Source organism: Passer montanus, unplaced genomic scaffold (assembly GCF_014805655.1).
Source record: "Passer montanus isolate IOZ18808 unplaced genomic scaffold, ASM1480565v1 scaffold12, whole genome shotgun sequence".
NCBI lineage: Eukaryota > Metazoa > Chordata > Aves > Passeriformes > Passeridae > Passer > Passer montanus.
Window position 1 is genome coordinate 11,647,408 of NW_024358722.1, and position 19,766 is coordinate 11,667,173.

Here is a 19,766-nt window from a genome sequence, read left to right on the forward strand (position 1 = left end):
AGAACATCTCATCTCTTGGCCTGCTGGCCCTTGTAGGCAGAGTTGCAAACAGCAGCAGTTTTTCCCCTTTGTCAATTCCTATTCCAGGGAATCTGTGTATTGCACTGGAGGTGCCAAGTGACAGTAAATTTCAGCACAAACCCTAATGACACTGCTGTGCCAGGTAGTTGTAACAGGCCATGAAAAGGTGCTCTGCACCTGCAAATGTGAGTGGTGTAACACAGTAAAAAAATTGGGCATTCCTTAAAATACTCATAACTTTTGTATGAAAATCGAAACTAACATCTAATTAGAAAATTTTTCTTTAGAGAAAGAAAGTGTCAGGTGCAGATATTTATCTTTTGCCCAATTATTTAATTTATATCAAGAATTCATTGGCAGAAGTAATGAAATTATTTCACAGATTGAATTTGTTGGCTTTGCATGTTGAAAAAAGTCAGTTAATATATACCTGACTTGATTTCTTGCTCTCAAAGTTCTTTAGTAGTAGACTTTTCTGTAGCTGTTATGTTATGGGGAATTCTCAATTATCTAAGGAGCTTTGTGAATGCCCTGAATTATGATGTCCTTATGCCTTTACAGTTAAACTCTTCAAACACTCTACCCAGAGGCTTTGCAGTCTAATGTGGTGGATCTGTATCTTGTATAGGAATGTTGTGTTAGAAGTAGGAATAGCCTTTGTTTCTGAACTGTGTGGCTGAACAGGACAAAGTTTGCAAATTATGGGTTTAGCATAAAACAATGAAAAAAGGGGAAAGTAAATGGCTCATGTTGTGAAGCCTTATTAACCATGACACTGTTTCCCTAAAGTTCTAAAAGCTTTTTGATAGTTTGTGAATACAGGACTGTAATAGGAATGTTCCTGAAAACTTTATCAGAGTGTGTCAAATTTAAATATTAAGAATGCCATGTCTAGTTTTTAAGCTGGTAGAGTGGGATTTGTACCAGACTGTTTTCACTAAATAGTAGTCTGGTAAAGCTTATTAAATACTTCTTAGGGTCAGGTTGGGGCATGGAGTAGATTGGAATAATCCAGATGACTTGGAGTTACACCACTTTTACCTTCTGTCTGGCATCAGGGACACTGCTCAGGAAAAAGTGCTTATGTATGCTTGGCTTACCTAAGCTTCCCCTTCTTGCTGATACACACTTGAGAATACTGCCAGAAACATGTTGGCTGGACTTTCCAAGGTCTAGTGTTACAATTTTTGTCACAAAGCTTTTAGCAGTGCATTTTGGAGGAGAGAAGGTAGCCTGGAGAGAAAGACAATGTGAATGCCACAATGTAAGGAATGCAAATATGCTACTAAGGAGCCTTACACCACCACCTGGTGTCCTTTGAGCATAACAACAAAGCTTTTGGTCTGATCTATACAGACCTGTGTCACTTCTAGTCAGTACATGCTGACATAATTCACTGTGATGTGGCACGTGGAAGAGCTTTCAGTCTGGAAGGTAAGCAAGATACCACAGAGTGTCTAAAGCTTCTCTAAAGCTGAAAAGCAAAGCAGGTGTTAAAAAAACAAATCAAGTAGTCTGACTCTCTATGGTACTAAACAATAAACCAAATTGTGTCCATTCAAACCTAAAAATAAAAGACTTTAATTTAAAGTTATCAAGCCTATGATAGGTTCTCCCTAATTCACATTTAATCAGGACAATCTCTAGAGTCAAAAAATTATCAGTCTTGTTTGCTGTCTCTAGACAAATACAGGTGTTGAATGTGTTACTCTGGTTTCATTTCACCAGGATATCATTAGCTTGCTAAATATGCAGCTGCATTGTAATAAATGCATGATAAATACACTGCTATTCAAAAGCTTTATTATAGCTGTGAAAAGGAGTCTCTGAGCTCCTGCTTTCCAGAGAGGATAGTAGTTCTGTGGCATCCAATCTTAGTTTTTAATGTCTACTTTACCTTAAGCCATGATGAATTAAAACTTAGTTTTTTTTACCAAGGTCAAAAGCAAGGTAATCAATTGTGGGGGAGAACCAATGTTGTTGGAAACTTGTTCTTTTAAAGAATTAGTCAAAGCTGATGCTTGCCATAGAATTCCTCAGGTGGGGGGGATGAACTGTGTAGTGCAACTAGAAGTAGTTGTGTTACTGCTGAAACTTACAAATTGAAATATGGAAAAATATCCTAGTGGAGGAGTAATGGTTTGGAAACTACAGAAACAAAAGATAGTACATAACTAAATCCTGTATAAATTCTGACATATTGGTAAATTATCTTAGCAATGTATTCCATAGAGGAACTTGTCAGTTTGTAAATTAGGACAGCAGTTGGCTGCTGTTCATGGAAAAATAATCATGCTTCCATTTTTGGGTTTTTTTATACTGTTAGAGGGTAGACTCTGCAACAAAAATGTTGGACACATTAGTTAGGTATGCTTTGCTATGCTGTGGGAAAAGCATGACATAAACCCCACAGTTATTTCTGGTCATAGACTGATTTGAAATGTGCAGAAGCACAACACCTTGATGATGTTCCGAGAGCTGGAGCACCTTGCCTATGCAGATGGTTTGAGTGAATTGGATTCAGCATGGAGAAGCGAAGGCTCCAGGGAAGGCTCATTGCAGCCTTCCAGTACCTAAAGGGGGCTTATAAACAAGAGGGAGAGTGACCTTTTTATGCAGGCAGATAGTGATAGACAAGGGGAAATGGTTTTAAAGTGAAAGAGGATGGGTTTAGATTAGATTCTGAGAAGCATTTATTTAGGGAGATGGTGGTGAGGAGTTGGAATATGCTGCCCAGAGAAGCTGTGGATGCCCTGTCCCTGGAAGTGTTCAAGGCCAGGTTGGATGGAGTCCTGATCAACCTGGTCTAGTAAGAGTTGTCCTTACCCGTGTCAGGGGCATTGCAACTAGATTACCTTTGAAGGTCCCTTACAACCCAAACAATTCTGTGATTCCATTACTTCTTCTGTCCTTCCACCTTGAAATCTTGTCATTCTCAAATATCCCAAAATAGTTTGGAGACAAGTGTGTTGGGGATGAATTGTGCTGAAACTTGATGCATGTTTAATATAGGTTAGTCTCAGCAAGAGTAGAGGCTTTTCAAGAAGGCAGAAATAGCATATGAAACATAGATTTCACTGTAAACAGTATTTCATCTAGAAAAAAAAATTACGTTGAAGAATGCTGCCAGAGAAAAATAAATACAGTGATAAAGATCAGATAATTTTCAACTACTGTGCTTTAATTTCTAGATTCTACTCTGTGTTTAACACCCTGATTCTTGACAGACAAGAGTCTGACATTAGGCAACCTCTGATTTTCTTGCATGCTTAAGGGGTGGACTAGGAGGGCTGTTTTGGCATGTCCAGACACATACACTTCTATATGAACAAGTTAAATTTATGCCAGTGATGTTTTAGTGACATCCAAAAATGGCATCTGGGTTATGATTTGCAGGAAATTGTCTGCCATTTAGTTTAGTTTACTGGCCTTGTTACTGCTTAGGATTATTTGCCTGACATGAAAAAATGGTCTTTGTGCAAGGTCTCAGTGAATTGCTTCAAATTGTGGATTATAGTCTGCTGTGGTCTTATACGTTCTGGGCTATAATGATGCCATAGAAAATAGATCTACATATAAAAATGTAAATTTATTTGCATTTGTTTCTTCCTTACCCTGGTGCTTTTTGCCTACTTTTGCTGTTGATCCTGAAACTTTCCTCCTTCTGGAAACAGTTCCTTGTATATCTATCAAAAAGAACATTGCCAGGGTTTTTCCCACTTTGTTTTGGACTTTTCTGGGGAAAGACAAGTCTGACACTTATGTGTGAGTGTGAGCACAAGAGATCACTGTGACCACATGCAGTAATTCTAGAATGATGAATGGCCTGCAAAAACTTACTGTCTTTTATTTCTGGCTTAAACTCCTGATAGTATTGTTCAATTGCCTAGAAGTTCATAGTGAGGACTGAAATAGATATTTAAGAAAGGAAAATGGACTTTCTGACCTGTAGAGGTAAAGTAATTACTTGAGTGCATTTTCATCTGTGCTTTGTATGGTCTCAAGCAGTGTGACACATATTTTCTGGTCTTTGGGCTTCTGATTTTTAGTAGTGAAATAAATAATCCTGGGAATTAGTTTGTTAAGTATATCAAGACAAGATGCTGAAAGGCTTTGTAAAATGCCATTAAGAAAATTTAAATAAGATCAGAAGTGGAGTTTCTGTCAGGGCTTGACTTGGAAGACTTGCCTCCTTGAATTCCCAAATAGCCAATGTTTGGCACAAGTTAACACAAATGTAATTGTGTGTACCAATAGCAACTGTAGCTGTGCTGCAGATCTGTGTAGTCAGGATGACGTCCCTGCCTCTGGGCTCAGAGTAATGTGCCTTTGTGTGTTTAGGGGCTTGTACTCTAACAAATGGTGAAAGGTTCACTCTTTCTATTTGGGTCTTGTAGTACTCTTTTGTTGTGGTGTTTCTGGATAGGCTGATGGATGGTCTGAACTAGGAGATAGCAGATTTTCTCCCTAAATTTCTCCTTCCTATGAGTTTATTTCTCTGATTACATGTTAGTAATAACAGCAAGTTGCTGTTGTGCAACCTGTCATTTGGAGGTAATTGCAGGGCAGAAAGGGAGGATGATAGGTTAAACTTCTTTATATTGCAGGTATCCTCAGGAGTAGTTAAGTTACCAAGCCTTGAAAAATTTGCATGAGGGAAGGAGAGGCAGGCAGTGAAAAGAAACTCCTCATCTCCATGGCAGATGGAAGGAGGGATTCAGCATGAATCACCCAAAGCCTGGTAGAAATTTGAATGGCACATCCAGATCTGTGGCTCACACCTGCTGCCCACACCGCTGTGGAAAGGGCTGCAGCAGCTGCTTTCCAAAGCTGTAGGAAGACCTCCTCTGAGGTGCTGTGCCTGGGGAGAGGGTCTGTCTGGGGATTAGAGCCAGGGGTGTGGACAAGCCTACTTGTACTATGACCAGAGAATCTCATTTTCAGTGCTATGAGCAGCCTACCAGTCAGCTTCAAGAGGATCAGGTATTTTCCAGGTGGTTTGTTTTGTATTTGTCCTATAGTTCTAGATGGCTACGTTTTTGAAAGCACTCTACTCCATGTTTGTGATGGGAAGTACTGAGCAGCTGGAACTGGGAGACAAGAAAAGGAAGGACATGCTTATGCACATTTCCCTTTCCTCTAGACTTTAGGATTGTGTCTTCCGGTACATTTTTACCCTTTGATATTTTCAAAGAAGGAAGTTGTCCAGTATGTTGTAGACAGTGTATCAGGTAGAGTAAATGTCTTTTAGTTACCTAGCTTCTCACTGGTCATAGACTTAAAAATGTTAATGCTGTAACATTTCTATTAAGAAGTGAAAAGGCATCTTTTCCCAACTCTGTTTCAGAGGTGATATGTTAAATATGAAAAAAGATTATTTAAAAGGGTATTTGGACTAAATACAGTTATGCACACAGTGTTGCAACAGCCTAGTGCTCATGCGGAAAGGATAATTTTATTGCAAGTTAGAATTATTGCCAAAATGTGCACACTTTAACAGACTTTAACACTGTCAAGTCGTAGGATTAGGTTTCTTATCATGTCTGTACAAGTGCACAGGATCAGATCCCAAATCAGTAGTAAAAATAACATGCATAAGACCATTTGTGTCATGGAAAGCTTGCGTGCCTAGAGGGGTAGGTGGTGTGCTTTAAAACACTTAAAGAATATTAACTTTTCATTCTTGAGAAGATATTACCATGGTCTTTGAGGATGCTGAGTGTGAATCTTGGGAAGGAAAGTGCTCTTCTTCCTTCTATTGATATATAAACTTGAATATAAGGCAGGTCTCCCTGTATGTTCTTGCCCTCTACAACTCCTGTGGTATTCCTAAGCAGAATGATTTGGTGTTAAATACACAGTCACAGTGTGTACAGACAGCTGGAGTTGAGGAAAGCTCTCCTTAGGCTGTCCAGCTATAAGTAACCTGCTTGCCAATATCTGAATACTTCAACTTCTTACCAAAAACTTGGCTATTTAGTTGCAGAATTAGTGCATATCTTTAATTGTGGTATAACTTTTTTTAAAGTTGAAAAATAAGTCTCCCTGATTTACTGTATTTTTTGTTAACTTGGTGATGCTTAAAGCTGAGTATTGATCTGTGATGTTTGCAGCTGTCACCTGAATATAGGAATGCTCTGAGCTGCTTAGCTGTTTTTTGTCTCACTGATCAAGACAGAAAATTTAACTGCTTTTGATGTCAGCTAAATTAGTGCATGCTGCAGTTACCTACTGTACTGCACAGTTAGGTTTGCTGGTTATATCAAAGCTTTGAAAGGGTCCTTAAATCTCTTTAACAGAGAAAAAAAATCTGTTATTCTGGAGTGTGAAAAGAAGTTCATTAATAAGGCACCCTAATCCCTCTTGGGTCTAAATTATGAAATTATTGGCAATTTATTTATCTAATGACTGCATTGTCACTGTAATTTGAGATTGCTGGGTGTTTCAACAATCAAGCTAAACCCACCTAGTGCTCTTCACCTGTGAAGTCCATTGCTCACTGTATTTGATATGAGCTCTGTGTAGATACAAACTATTACTGCTGCTCACATTTGGCAAGCAGCACTCAGCCTGCTCACAAGTACTGTAGAAAATGAGTAATGGCTGTTAATAAACTTGTTTGCTCTGTTTGCAGTAAGGATAGAGATCTCACAGTAATTGGATGATCATGCTGCAGTGCAGGAGTCTTACATGACAAAGACTGAGGGAGATCTTTCCCTATGGGAGTTTGCCACTAATGGGCATTAGGTTTCATCCACCCTCCATGAGTTACTGTAGGCTTTTGAAGAATTGGGGAAGGTATAAAATTAAAGTAATATTTCTTCTGAAGGGTTCTAAGAGAGATTAAGAGAATACAAATGAGACTTTGCTTTTTAAAAAAGTGTTTGCTGAGCTGTATCACCGAGATCCAGGGATTGGATATGTGAAAAACAGAACCAATTTGTTATTTTAAAGCCTCCCAAGCAGGCAGACTTGTGTGAAATTTACATACACACTGGCGATGGCTGATGCCTGTTGAACATTCTGCTTCTCTTTCCATCCAGGAGATTACCAGGGGTGAGAAGGAGTCCTGCCTAGAATCATTACAACTTTCCTCAGGCTTTCAGATATAATCCAAGTTCTGCATTTAAACTGAAATAAAACAACAAAACATATTAGGTAATTAATTCAATTTGAAGGCTGGAGGCCACTAGCATTGTGAAGTGTTGTTCTGTAGTCCTCAAAAGAGCTTTCTCCTTGTGGGTGTCTTATTGTAGGTTAATTTTACTATGCAGGTCTCCAGCCTGAGTTCCCAGCTAATAACTGAAACTGTGCAGATGAAGCTTTGATACTTACTAATAGTTTCTACTTGGAGATGAAAGTGTATGCACACTGAAGTTGGACTGTATCCTGCATTACACAGAGTGTCCAGAGTCAGTCTGGGTGTATTTTTGCTGTACTTGAAATCAGTGAGGGTTTTGTGCTGATTTTGGTGGTATCAGGATTTCACTGTGGATTTCCACCATTCTCCTGAGTACAGGAAGCCCTAGTTTCTCCCTGTGATGCTATGCAGTGAATACTTCCCAAATAAAATGTTTAGGGCTTTTCCTTAAAGTGATCAGACATTACAGAGGGCTGTTTCTGTGAGGTAATGTGAATGTTGGTGCATTTGCCATATTGGTGCTACTGAGCACTTAGAGCACTGAGCAGGAACCTCTGTATGGAGGCATCCTGCACAGGCACAACACAGTGGCTGATTTGGTTATTCTAATAATGGAGAACCAAAAGGAAAGAATAATTCCTGCGGAATCATTCCAGGAAGAAACACAACAGAGATTCAAAGTGTTTTATCTAAGCATGAAGCATTAAGATTTCAGTGTCCTTAAGCAAGTGTCAGAGAATGATAAAGGTATCTTCATGTATACACAAGTTCTGCTTATTATTGCTGTAACAAGAAATTGTTTGTCGAAGATATGATATGAAAGCATTTGACAGTCTTCATATTTTCTTTCAAATAGCATAGATGTTTTTTTACTCTTAGGTGCATTTTTACATTGAAATAAAAGCAAACTGTTACTAGTTTACTGCACTGCACATGGTTAAAGTCAAAGCTTGCAAACAAAATGGTCCACTGAAGCTTGAGATCTAGGTTTAGCAAGTTCTTAAGTTCTTGATGTTTACAAGAACATTGAATTCTCTTAAACAGGAATCTTATCATTGGATGGAGCTATGATTTGGTTTTTCCTATGTTGCATGGTAAAAGTGGAGATGCATAGGAAATTGTAGGATTTGAAGAATGGTAGGAATGCCAAAAAATCTCCATATAAGCATTTGTTCCTAATTTCAATACCATATCAGTGGGCAGACTAAAATCTGTATGTGGGTGGAATTCACCAAGTGTCTTGGACGAATTGAAAAGCTGATCTCAGAAATGAGAGCTCCAAAAACATCCTTGTATGTAGCAAGAGTCCCCAGAAAAATCTTAAAATGTGACTTTAAAGGCTTGGTGTCCAAAAGTCTATTCTATATTTTTGGTAATAGATAAATCCAAACAGATTGTTGTATTGGACTGGGTTGTATTTTTCATCAGGCATCTGTCTTAATTTTAAAAACTAATACTCCTACACAATATTCACAGTTTAAGTGAATATTTTCAGTTTGTTTACTGTGTTTATCACTCCTGCAACATCTTCTGTGACAATTTAATTGTTGTTTTTCTATTTGAAGTTGTGCGTCATCTTTCCAAATAGTGTATTCAAGTATGAAGGCAGTTATGTTATTTAGAAGAAGAATTGTGCTGCTTGTCACTGAAGAAACGAGCTTTACTTGAAACCTACCCCTTCACAGCAAACTTGCAGAAAACTGAATGAATACAAGCCATGGGCAGGCAACAGTGTCTCTTAAAAATATAGATGGCTTTCCCAGATGTTTATTTAATAATGAACATGATGGTGAATCAATTGGTGGCAGTCACTGCTTGAAAAATACTTATTCTGTTTGGTAGGCTGTACCCCCTCTGGGGGATTTGCTTTAGCAGAGTTTTATAGCTCATTGAGACATTAAATAGTAGTACTTATAAAACCTGCATGTAGACTTTAGTATCTGCTTTCCTGGTAGTAATCTAACTCTTCAGACAAGACTCTCAAATTGTTCCAGATTCACATTGCATGCTTCTAATTATTTGAAATTTGAAAGCACTCATCTTTAAGGCATTGCCTGCTGGGAAGGTTGCCACAGGCAGCATTGGAGAAAACATGAGCAGATCTAGGAGAATCCAGAAAAGTAGTCCTGGGGAAAAAGGGCAATTCTTTTTACAGAATCTTTTGGGTATCCCTGCTGTAAGGGGCTGCTCAAAAAATAGGGGCAATGAAGCAACTTGAGTGCTGTGTCAGTGAAGACAGACGCAGTCTCCTGTGTCTCCTGTCTCCTACAGACTCCTCAGTCTCCAGTGCAAAATATTCTGGTGTGGGAGAGACTCTTGGTCAGCAGCTCACTGGCTAAATGGCACATTTATTTGCAAAGACAGCTAATGGAAGTGCTAGTCTTGGAAACAATTCTGCAATTCAATAGGACAGGCTACTCTGAGGGTATGGGAATGAGTTTGTCTTCCTAGTGTCAAGTTCAGCCACATTTTAAAGAAAGGGCCAAGAACTGTTGTTGAAACATTGCAGCACCTACAATGCTTTTTTTAAAGAGATGTTGAATACCCAGAGTACCGAAGCTGTAATAAATAACCCACTTGTTGGATTTCATCACTGGCAACCAGACTGATTTGGAGAGATTTAAGTGTAATTATATTGTTTGCTCCTATCCTGCTTATAGAAATTACACCATTCCTTTCTGCATTCAGAATTGTTTATCTTCAGTGGCAACACGACTGTTTTCAAGGTGTCTGGGATATTTCTGTCTACAATGCAATGCAGTTTCTGGGTACACAGTGTCACAGTTGTCTGTCTCCATTACTATTTTTTAATTAGTTTTTTTTTAAAACAAATGGCAAACTATCTACATAGGTCTATTCCTCTGAAGGTAGGGCCTAAAGTAAGAACCAGTCCACTATCTGATTTTGAGTGCTGATGTACTGACTGCTTGCAGTGAACATCTTTCTGAAGTCCATGGTTAGCCAAATACTTCCCAGATTATGCTGCACACTGTGCTGTATTTTGTGTCCAGGAGTAGTGTGCAGCCCAGCAGTCGTGAGGCAGAACCGACAGGAGATAAAGCTGTACTGGTTTCTCTTCAGCACATGGCTTAAAAATATGGATGCACAAAATCAGAGTTGGGCAATTGACATTATTGGAATTGGTTTCATAAAATATGGCTCTAGTAACTGACTTAACTTTGATTCTAGTAATCTTTGCATATGTTCAGTATTTACATTTTTTTATATAATTGTAAACCCTTGGGAACGAGATCTCACAATCAATCCTTATGAGATCAGGGTCCCTTAGTCATCTTACTGGAATTGTGAACTGTAGTCCCTAACACAGCTAATGAGTAACAGTTTTCATTTGGGCAAGTCCTTAAATACAATAGGCTGGCATACTTGATTAAATATAAAAGCTGTGTACTAGAGGCTCACACAATTTTTTCTTTTGAGGAACCAGCATTTAGACTTCAGCTGAAGGACGGCACAGCTTTGTGGAAAGTGGGATTATAAACAATCCACTGCATGCTATGTGCTTAAAATTTTGCTTTGTTCTAAGACTATTGCTGTTTTGATAAACTAGATTTTATTTATTTCTCCAAAATTTGAATTATATAGCTATTGACATTTGAGCAGTGTAGAGAATTTAACTGATAAATAATTTTTTACTCATATAGTTGAGGATATCCTTTCTCTTGTTATTTTAGATTCTAATGGAAATGTCTACTTTGAAAAATTATGCTCATTATAGGATTTCTGAAACTTACATAACTGAGGCATTTCTGAAACTTATGTAACTGAGGCTAACCCTCAGTAAGAACTACCACTAAATCCTGTATTCTGCAGGGAACTTCAGGATTTAACAAGTTCTGTGAAGTTGGTTATGAACTTTCTTTTAGTATCAAATTAAATATGGGGATCTTCTATAGGCAGTAGATAATTCTGTCAGTGTGCATATGGCAGGTCTAATTGTGTGCTGATTGTGGGGGACACTGCCATGCCTAATGGGTGGAGTCCTCTGTTGAAGGGATCACTATGAAATTTTAATGCAAACACATTGTGATTATTTGTTCTTTTTTCATTTAATGAAATTGCTTATTTCACCTCAAGTTGCAGCCTTAACACTGCTGTGCAATCCCTCTTTTACCTCTTTTTAACATTTCCATCTGAGAATGGAGGGATTAATTGCATTGCTAGATCTGTTTCCATTGCTGCTTTACTGTATTTTCACTTTACTTGTGGACTTAACTGCAGTATGTATTTAAATATGAACAAGAAAAATAGTAAAAAGTGTCTGTAGTAATATTTTGTCAAAACCAGTCTCCCATAATTATTTCTTTCAGTGTTTTTGCCTTGCACAATGTTTCTATTCATTATCCCAGGTGTCTGTAGACAATATCCATAGTAATGCAACCAGTAATGCAACCATTTCTCCTATTTATAATTTGAACTTGTTCAGCCTTCATATTCTTGCTCTTGGAACTAATCAATGATACTGTCTCAAAGTGTCTTTAAGGTCTAACTGCACACTCAGACAATGCTGTATAATGTCAAAATTCTGTTGGTCATAGTGTATCTTAAAGAACTGCTCATGCTGCTTAGAATTCTGTTGGTCATAGTGTAGTTATATCTTAAATAACTGCTTACACTGTTCAGAATTCAGGATCTTGGGTAGACTGTTGAAATGTATCAAACTGGAGAATAATGGGCCCTGTCTGTGTATTCTGAATTATATCTAGTGAGGCTCTGATAATTTTTCCTTCTTGTAATTTATTGTAATAAATTGGTTCTATGCATGTTTGTTTTTAATACTTATTAAACATATTTCCACAAAATATCCAATAGCTAAATCCCCTATGAAATAAACTTACAAAACTTTTCTAATAGCAAGTGTTTTAGACATATGTTTTATATAAATATATATATGCTTTTTAAATTATGTTTTGGAAAGAGTGAAGAATGAGGGAAAAAGGTAGCATGTCATGGCATCTACAGCTAACTGTCTTGTTTCCCTGTCTGAACCCACTCTGCCTCAGCTTTGTCTACCCCAATCTCCTTCAGCTCTGGTATCTCAAGTTAGCAGGACCATTCATTTTTCCTGCTTTTGATAAGCCATGTCCTTTGGCTTTTGGTTCATTTTCAAAAATAGTGATATTTTTATATTCCACATCCCTGGCCACAAGAAGCTCTGTGTGTGACTGTAGCAGGTTTGGTGATTGCCATGGAGAGTAGCTGGGAGAACTTGAAAAGATCAGCCTGGCTGAAGATGTGCAAGATGGCTGTTTAGCATACAGCTCTCTCCTGAAACTGTGCAAGTTTCTTCTCCCCTTCCCAGCACAAACATTGTGAATGTCCTAGGAAGAAAAGGTTTTCAGAGGTAAAAATACAGACTGTGTCCAGCTCCAGTACAGAAAACTGTCTGTACAACACGGAATATTTTAGTGAAGAGAGGGAGCCAAAACAGTATGTACCAGGCAAGAGGAATGCAGAAAGATAACTGGATGCACTTCAAGCAGTTTAATTGCACAGTAATATAACAAGAATATAAAAGGAATTATTTCAGGAAGGGGTTATGAAAAATACAGATTTAATGATGACTAGATACATGTTTCTGACAGGATGTTTTTCTGTTGCAAGGCAGCTTTTCGGTGAGAAATTCATTGCTCTCCTCTCTACCCTGCTGAACAAGTGGAATTTTGTTCCCTGTTAACTGATGGAATTTCTGCAGCTCGTTATCTGTCTGCTGTTATCAGGATGCCATTAACTATCTGATGATCTCTCTTGCTCTTTCAGTTAGAAAGCAGCACACAGCAAGCACAATAAAACTGTGTGGTACTCAAAATGATCAATTAGGTTTTTTGGAACAGAATACTCAAGGGCTTAGTGTATGCTAGAATGTTTTCTGTGTATGTGAAATATAAGCCCATTCCAGAGCAAGACCAGTACTGGGAATATGACACTTGCATTTTCCATTTGTGACATAATGCACACAGCTAATCTGGGATTATATGGATAGTCCCATAAGGCTGGCACATTCTTCAGATATTAGTTAATGTCTCAAATCAGCAGATACCTTCCTGTAGTGTCAAGGATTTGCTAGTGCATTGTTCTTGAGCTTGGTTCTCCTGAGTTATCTTAGGAATGGAGGAACCGGAAAAGGGAAGAAATGCTGACAGCTACTGTCAATGTATGTTGTTTGGGCTGAAGATTTCAGACATGGTTCTTGTAATTTAATGTGATCTAACTTGTACTTACTGTCAAAAGTCCTCAAAGTTAATTTCCTTACTGATGTGAATGGAACACAATTGCAAGGTCTGCTTCTCGTAAATTCTATACTTGAAGGAGACATAAGGGGTGTTTTTGACGATTCTTTATTGTGGGGAGAACTCATGGCAGTCCCTTGCATTTTACTGCAGTACAGAGTAGAAAAGGGGAAAGAGATTCCACAGCAGTTTTGCACAGAGGATCTACTTGCATATAATAGAAAATGTGCTGGCGACTAGGATGTTTGCATTATTTCCAGTAAGAGTAGATACATATTTTATGCTTTATGTGTGTTGTAATATTCTGAATGTTAATATTTTATTGAATAAATACTCCAACATGAGATTTATGAGCTTTATAACATGCACCTAAATATTTTCATATGATCATCATCTCAAATTTCACGCATCATCACAGAAAGGAAATTGTGTGTTACACTTTTACTCTTTGTTTCATCAATTCTAGTAACTTTATATTTGGTATTATTGTTTTGAAACACAATGTTTGTACAATACTCAACAGAGTAATATTTTTTAATAGTTATTAAAATTTGGCTGATTTTTTTTTTCTTACAGAAGTTTTGATGTCGGGCTGCATCGCTTTCTGGTCAGGTAAGCTAATACTTACTTTGAATTGCACTCCTATATAGCTGGTGTTTAACCTCAGCTGGCAGCCAGGCCCCATGCACGTTCACTCCCTGCAGTGGGATAGTGGGGGGAGAACTGGAAGGATAAAACTGAGAAGAGTTGTGGGATGACATTAATGGTTTAATAGGGAAATTAAGAGCCGAGTCACACACAGACAAAGCAAAACAAGGAACTCCTTCACTCCATTGTGTGTAATGGTGACTTGGGAAGACAAACGTTGGGATATTCCTCCACTGCCTCCTTCTTTCCCAGCTTGGTATGCCAAGTGTGACACCATATGGTGTGGCATATCCCTTGGGGTCACCTGTCCTGACTGTGTCCCCTCCCTCTCGCCCTTGTGCATCCCCCCAGTCTGTGAGGAGCAAAACAGGCCTTGACTGTGTGTAAGTGCTGCTCTGCAGTAACAGAAACATCCCTGTGTTTTCAGCAACACTGTTTTCAGCACAAATGCAAAACACAGCCCTTTACTAGCTGCTGTGAAGGAAACAAAGCAAAAATGTTAAAAACCATTTATTTTGTTATAACTAGAAATCACTATGTGAATTCAGTGTTACTTTATACTTTCTATGGTAAGTTCTTCTTTTGTCTTCTGTTGATTTTTTAGTTTGAAAGACTTTAACTATTTGTCTTGGCTATCTACCCAGTGTGACTCTCTAATGAACTTCTTCAGGAAAATATGACTCAGGAAATTTCAGTAGCTGTGAAAATCTTAGTTTTTCATGCGCTGAAGACGAGCTTTAACAAAAGCTTTTTTCCACTGGTAACTTTAGTACCTTTATACCTTTTAAGAAGGGCTTGAAGTTTATAGAAAATTTGGAATGTGGAGGGGAGTCATATATTCTCAAAAGAAAAACCAATTTATTCAATGTGTGCAATGGACTGTTCTGAAGATGAATAAGGAAAGCGGAGTCATTGTTTGAGTGCTTTAGTTGATGATATTTAGAGAGATGAAGCAATTAAAGAAGGGCACTTCAGCAAGAAAAGGGAGGTTAATGCATTTGAAGTTTACACTGAGAAACTGTTTTTGCTGTTTAGAGTTTTTGTGTGGCCAAAGTCACAGATGTTTACCAAGAATGTGTTTGCTTTCATTTTTAATACAATACCTATTGATCTTTACAAAGAAGCGTAGTGTGTACTGTGAAGGATGAATTTTTCTGTGGTCTTTGGGCACTTAGAGAATTAATTCTATCACTTATTTTGTCCACTGCAATGTCTATCAGTGAAGAACTCTTACCTTGGAAGAATTAATCCAGTATGTATGAGCCAGAGTATGCTGTTTGGGTCCCACCATAAGGATCAGGTGGTGTCAGCCTTTCCTTGAGTTGGCTTTGCTGCTGGACTCTTTTTTTTTAGGCTACTTTGTCATATTTCCTGGATAAAGACTGTCTTAAGCCTTCACACATGAGTCCTTGTAGCTTTAATGCAGAAGTTTTTGGCACCAGATATGAGATCCTACCAGCCTAGGTCACAAGGAAAATTTGGTTTGTTTTAAGGTTGCACAGGCCAACCCACTTCTCATAACCTTTGAGCTGTAGACTTTGTGTATTTCTTTCTGTGTAACATTACAATGTTTAACAGATAGCTCCCTTAAAAAAGGCATTGTGTCAATATTGCTGAATGAACTTCTGTTTTAGAGTTATTGGACAACTAATTATATAAATTCTGGTATCAGTTCTACAAAATTACTTACATCTATATTTTGACGAGCAGATTTTGTTTGTAAATAATTCTATAAGAAATTGTAATCATCATATTGAAACATGGTTTTAAAGATGCTACTTTATAAAAGAAGTAGAGTGTCCAAGAAGGTCTTCTGGGAGTGCATGCAGCTACTTAACCAAGAGTGGAATCATGGTAAGCACTGATGTACTAAGTTTGAGATGCTGGTAATGCTTCTGCCATAAAATATTTTCATTTACTTCATACAAGGAGTGTAGTAAGATATTGTTCTCTCATACAGCATTGCTTTACCTCCCAAGGAGATGCTGTATTTAATTGTATGTTTGTGTGATCCTGGACTGCAAATTGGCATGAGTTGAATGTCATCTTTGACTCATGTATGACTTTTTTCGAAGCCAGCTGTGTCCTGTGCGGTTCCTCTTCTAACCTTAGCTTAGACATTTTCAGCCTGTTACCTACCTCTATTTACTCTGTTAACTACTTCATCTGCTCTCTCTGTAACTGTGCTGCTAAGGAGGAAAGAATTTTCTCTTCTGTTGTACCAGATTGAGTTTTGCTTGTTGTTTCCTAAACAAAACAAAAACAACAAAAAACAAAAAAACCCACCACCAAAAAAAAAAAAAACCAAAAAAAAAACCCCAAAAAACCCCCCAAAAAAATCTTACAAACCCAAAAACCAAAAAAAAGCCTTTTAGTGAGTGTCTTTGGAGTGGGAAACAGACTTGGTGTTAGTATCTTCTGTCTCGTCTGTCGGTCTGCCTTGTGAGTTTTTGAAAGTTACTGCCTTTTTTTGCCTAGACAGTCTCTGCTCCTGAGAACTTGCAGTTCATCTCCCGTGTTAATAAAGTATCTGTCATACATGTTATACTGTTCTATTCACAGTTTTCATTGCCGTGTGAAATAAAACAGTAGGAAAGAAAAAACCTCAACCCAAAAAAACCTGAGTTGCAGGAAGCATTGAAAGTCTATGAGGTGGGATTTGAAATGAAAAAGAAATTATATTATTTTAAGTATAATGGCTTGACCCTGCTGTGGAACAGGGAACTCAGTATGACACTTGCATATTCAAAGTGCAGGGCCAAAAAAACTAAAAATAGTCTCTGCTAAAAGGATGATCTGCCTAATTAAATGCTGATTGAAGGAACTAGGACTGTATGTACTGTTGGCCTGGTATACAGAGTCAGTGGCTTCCCCAAGTGAAGCATGACACAAAATATTACAGAGAATTACAACTACACAGGGTTTTTCTGTGTTCTTAGTAAAGCATTAATGGAAAATAATTTTCCACCATCTATGTCTTGAATTGTGCTTCTGATACTATTCTAAGATAGCTTGGAAAAGAATAAAAATCTTGTATTTTCAAATGCACTATGGATAGGTACATATACTGTAATGGCTGATAATGTGCTGTGACTCGGACTGAACTGGATTCTGGGACTAGATTTTTAATCACTGCTTGCAAGCTGAAATCAAGTGGTATCATGGAACTTATATTTGTGAAAGTAAAGTGCAAGTGAGTATGTGGGGATCTGGGTTTTGAACATTTGTTAGCTATACCATTATATTTGAAGCAGGGATCCTGGAAACTCACCAGGGAAGGATCAGTACTTTTTTGATGAAAACTGGGGTTTGGTAGTAGTAATGGAAAATATACTACTGTACTTGAAAGGTTATTTTCCCAATGTTTTCACACAATGATGTGAAAGAGCCTATTTGTTACTACTTTAGAATTACCAAAATTATTAATCATGTATTTAAATAGCATCAGTACTATACAAATGTAGTAATATTTTTCCAATATGACTTAAGGAAAAACAACCCTTTTTCTTCTAACTCACAGCATTCTCAGAATGGAGCAATAGGTGTATTTGCAGAGTTAAAAATATGTAGAAATAGCCTTTAGCATAGCAGTTTAGAGGAGAAAGAGTAAGAGAGGCTGCCTGTTGCTCTTTGCTCACTGAAGCTATTTTATCTAGGCATTTCATCCAGTGCTGAAAACAGGGCATTGGATGAAATAAAATTGTTAACTTGTGGGAATATTTACAGTCCTGATGCCAAACAGTGCTTCCTTTAGGACAGCACTGATGAAGACAGTGGGAAAGAATGACAGTTCCTGCAGGCATGATTCTTTTGAAAAATCTCTATGCTTTCAGCTCTGCTGAGCCTTTGAAAAAGTGTGAATCATACTCATTTCAGTACAGATCTGGCTTTGAAGAGAGCTGCAGGACTACGCACCCCCAGTGTCTCCAAAAGGCATCCATCTGTTAGCAGTGCTCTCAGCTCACCCCATGGTTTGCAATTACTTTAGCTTGTTTAGAGTTGCAGGTTATTTAGGTTAGCTTAATCCTGGGTGCAAAGGTACTCTGAACACACAACTTGGAAATCACCGACTTTTTTAGTTTTCTCAGGTAAAGCATGGCATGGTTTGCCTCTAGGATCAAAATCTACTGTGTTGTGACCTCTGCTAATTTTTATTTAGGGAAAGGACACCTGTGTAAGGGCAGAGTGATCCCATGGTGAAAGAGAGGATTATGGTTCTAACTAAGGTATGATTATGAAAGAAGAAATGGAAAAATCTGTTCATCATCTGGCTCAACTCCTGTATTAGTTTGCTGTGGAATCCCATGGGATCCCACATCTTCAAGCCAAAGAAATTTGTGCTCCTGCTTAAAAGAAACCCAAGCAGACCTGCTTAAAAGAAACCCAAGCCTTTTATCATGGTATAAAAAAAAACAAACCAAAACAAACCACAAAAACAACTGACCAAAAGAACCCAACACACCCAAAAGTTTCCACAACCCCCAAACTTCTGAGCTTTCCCTTCCTCTTTAATGCACACAGGTCTTGGAAGGTCAACATACGCTGCAGCAGTTCTCCAACTCCATTGCTAGGTAAGCTCAGTGGTGATTCTTGGCTCCAACAGCTGGACACGGATTCTGTGTGAGGTTCAATGTAGCACATGGCCCTCTCTTGGGAACCAAATGCCGCTGCTAATGCTATTCCATATCTGCTGCTCTTTTGAATGTAGCTGCTCATAAAATACCGTTGATGGTATACTGGGCTAGACAGCACAGTATTAATGAGATTCCACTTTTCTCCAGCAGCATTGATAAAGTCATATGGATAGACACCTCTGTCTTTGAAAGTGCTAGCTATCCCAAGGATGCATTCTTTTTTCCTTTGTTTTGTCAAGAGATTTGACTTTTTGGTTCACTCCTGGATACCTAGTGAGCCTTAAAGCATACACAGCAGTCATAGAATCATATAGTAGTTTTTGTTCTAAGGGGCCATTAAGGATTGCCTAGCCCATCCTACCCTGGAATGAGCAGGTACGGCTTCAACTAGGTCAGGTTGCTCAGGGCTCTGTCCAACTTGACCTCAAATATTTCCACACATGAGGCATCTACTGCCTCTCTGAGCAACTTGTTCCAGTGTTTCATCACCCTCGTTGTAATAAAAGATTTCTTCCTTCAGTCTGTTTGAATCTACCCTCTTTTAGCTAGAAGCCATTGTGCCTTGCCCAGTTGCAGAAGGCTTTATTCAACAATCTGTCCCCATCTTTCTTCTAAGTCCCCTTTAAGTCTTGAAGGGTTGCAGTAAGGTCTCTCTAGAGCCTTCTCTCAGATGAACATCCCAACTCTCACAACAGTGTGTGCCCAAGCTGTCTTCTGAAGCAAACCACAATGTTTTCCCTAGAACGAAAAAAATCTGTGTGCGCTTCTGGAGGTCCTTCATACCAACAGGCCTCTCGTTTCTCATAGGTGGTGTGGATACAAATACACTGACTTTGTCATTCTGTGCCATCACCTCATAGTTCCTTAGTAGTTTTTACCCTTGGAACTTCTTTTTTCAGGCTGACATTTTAATCAGCCTTTTGCCATAAAATATGGCCACAGTGCTGCACTCACCTTCCTTCAGAGGAAAATGTGGTGCTCTATAGAACAATTTCTGCATTGTATGGATTTGGCTGGTCTATTCCAAATAAGGTTAATCCTAACCAGTATTGCCAGAGCTTTGTACTGGTTTCC

At 38.3% G+C, this 19,766-nt stretch overlaps 1 protein-coding gene across 3 annotated transcripts in view; it reads left to right on the forward strand.

The window, feature by feature from the left end:
- The window catches only part of HHAT (hedgehog acyltransferase), a 194,963-nt gene that overhangs the window by 65,170 nt on the left and 110,027 nt on the right, over nucleotides 1–19,766 (forward strand). For all 3 annotated transcript variants that reach the window (XM_039697798.1, XM_039697797.1, XM_039697799.1), the window contains exon 9: nucleotides 13,987–14,022. In XM_039697798.1, coding sequence (XP_039553732.1) covers nucleotides 13,987–14,022 — 36 coding nt within the window. The remainder of the gene's footprint in view (nucleotides 1–13,986; nucleotides 14,023–19,766) is intronic.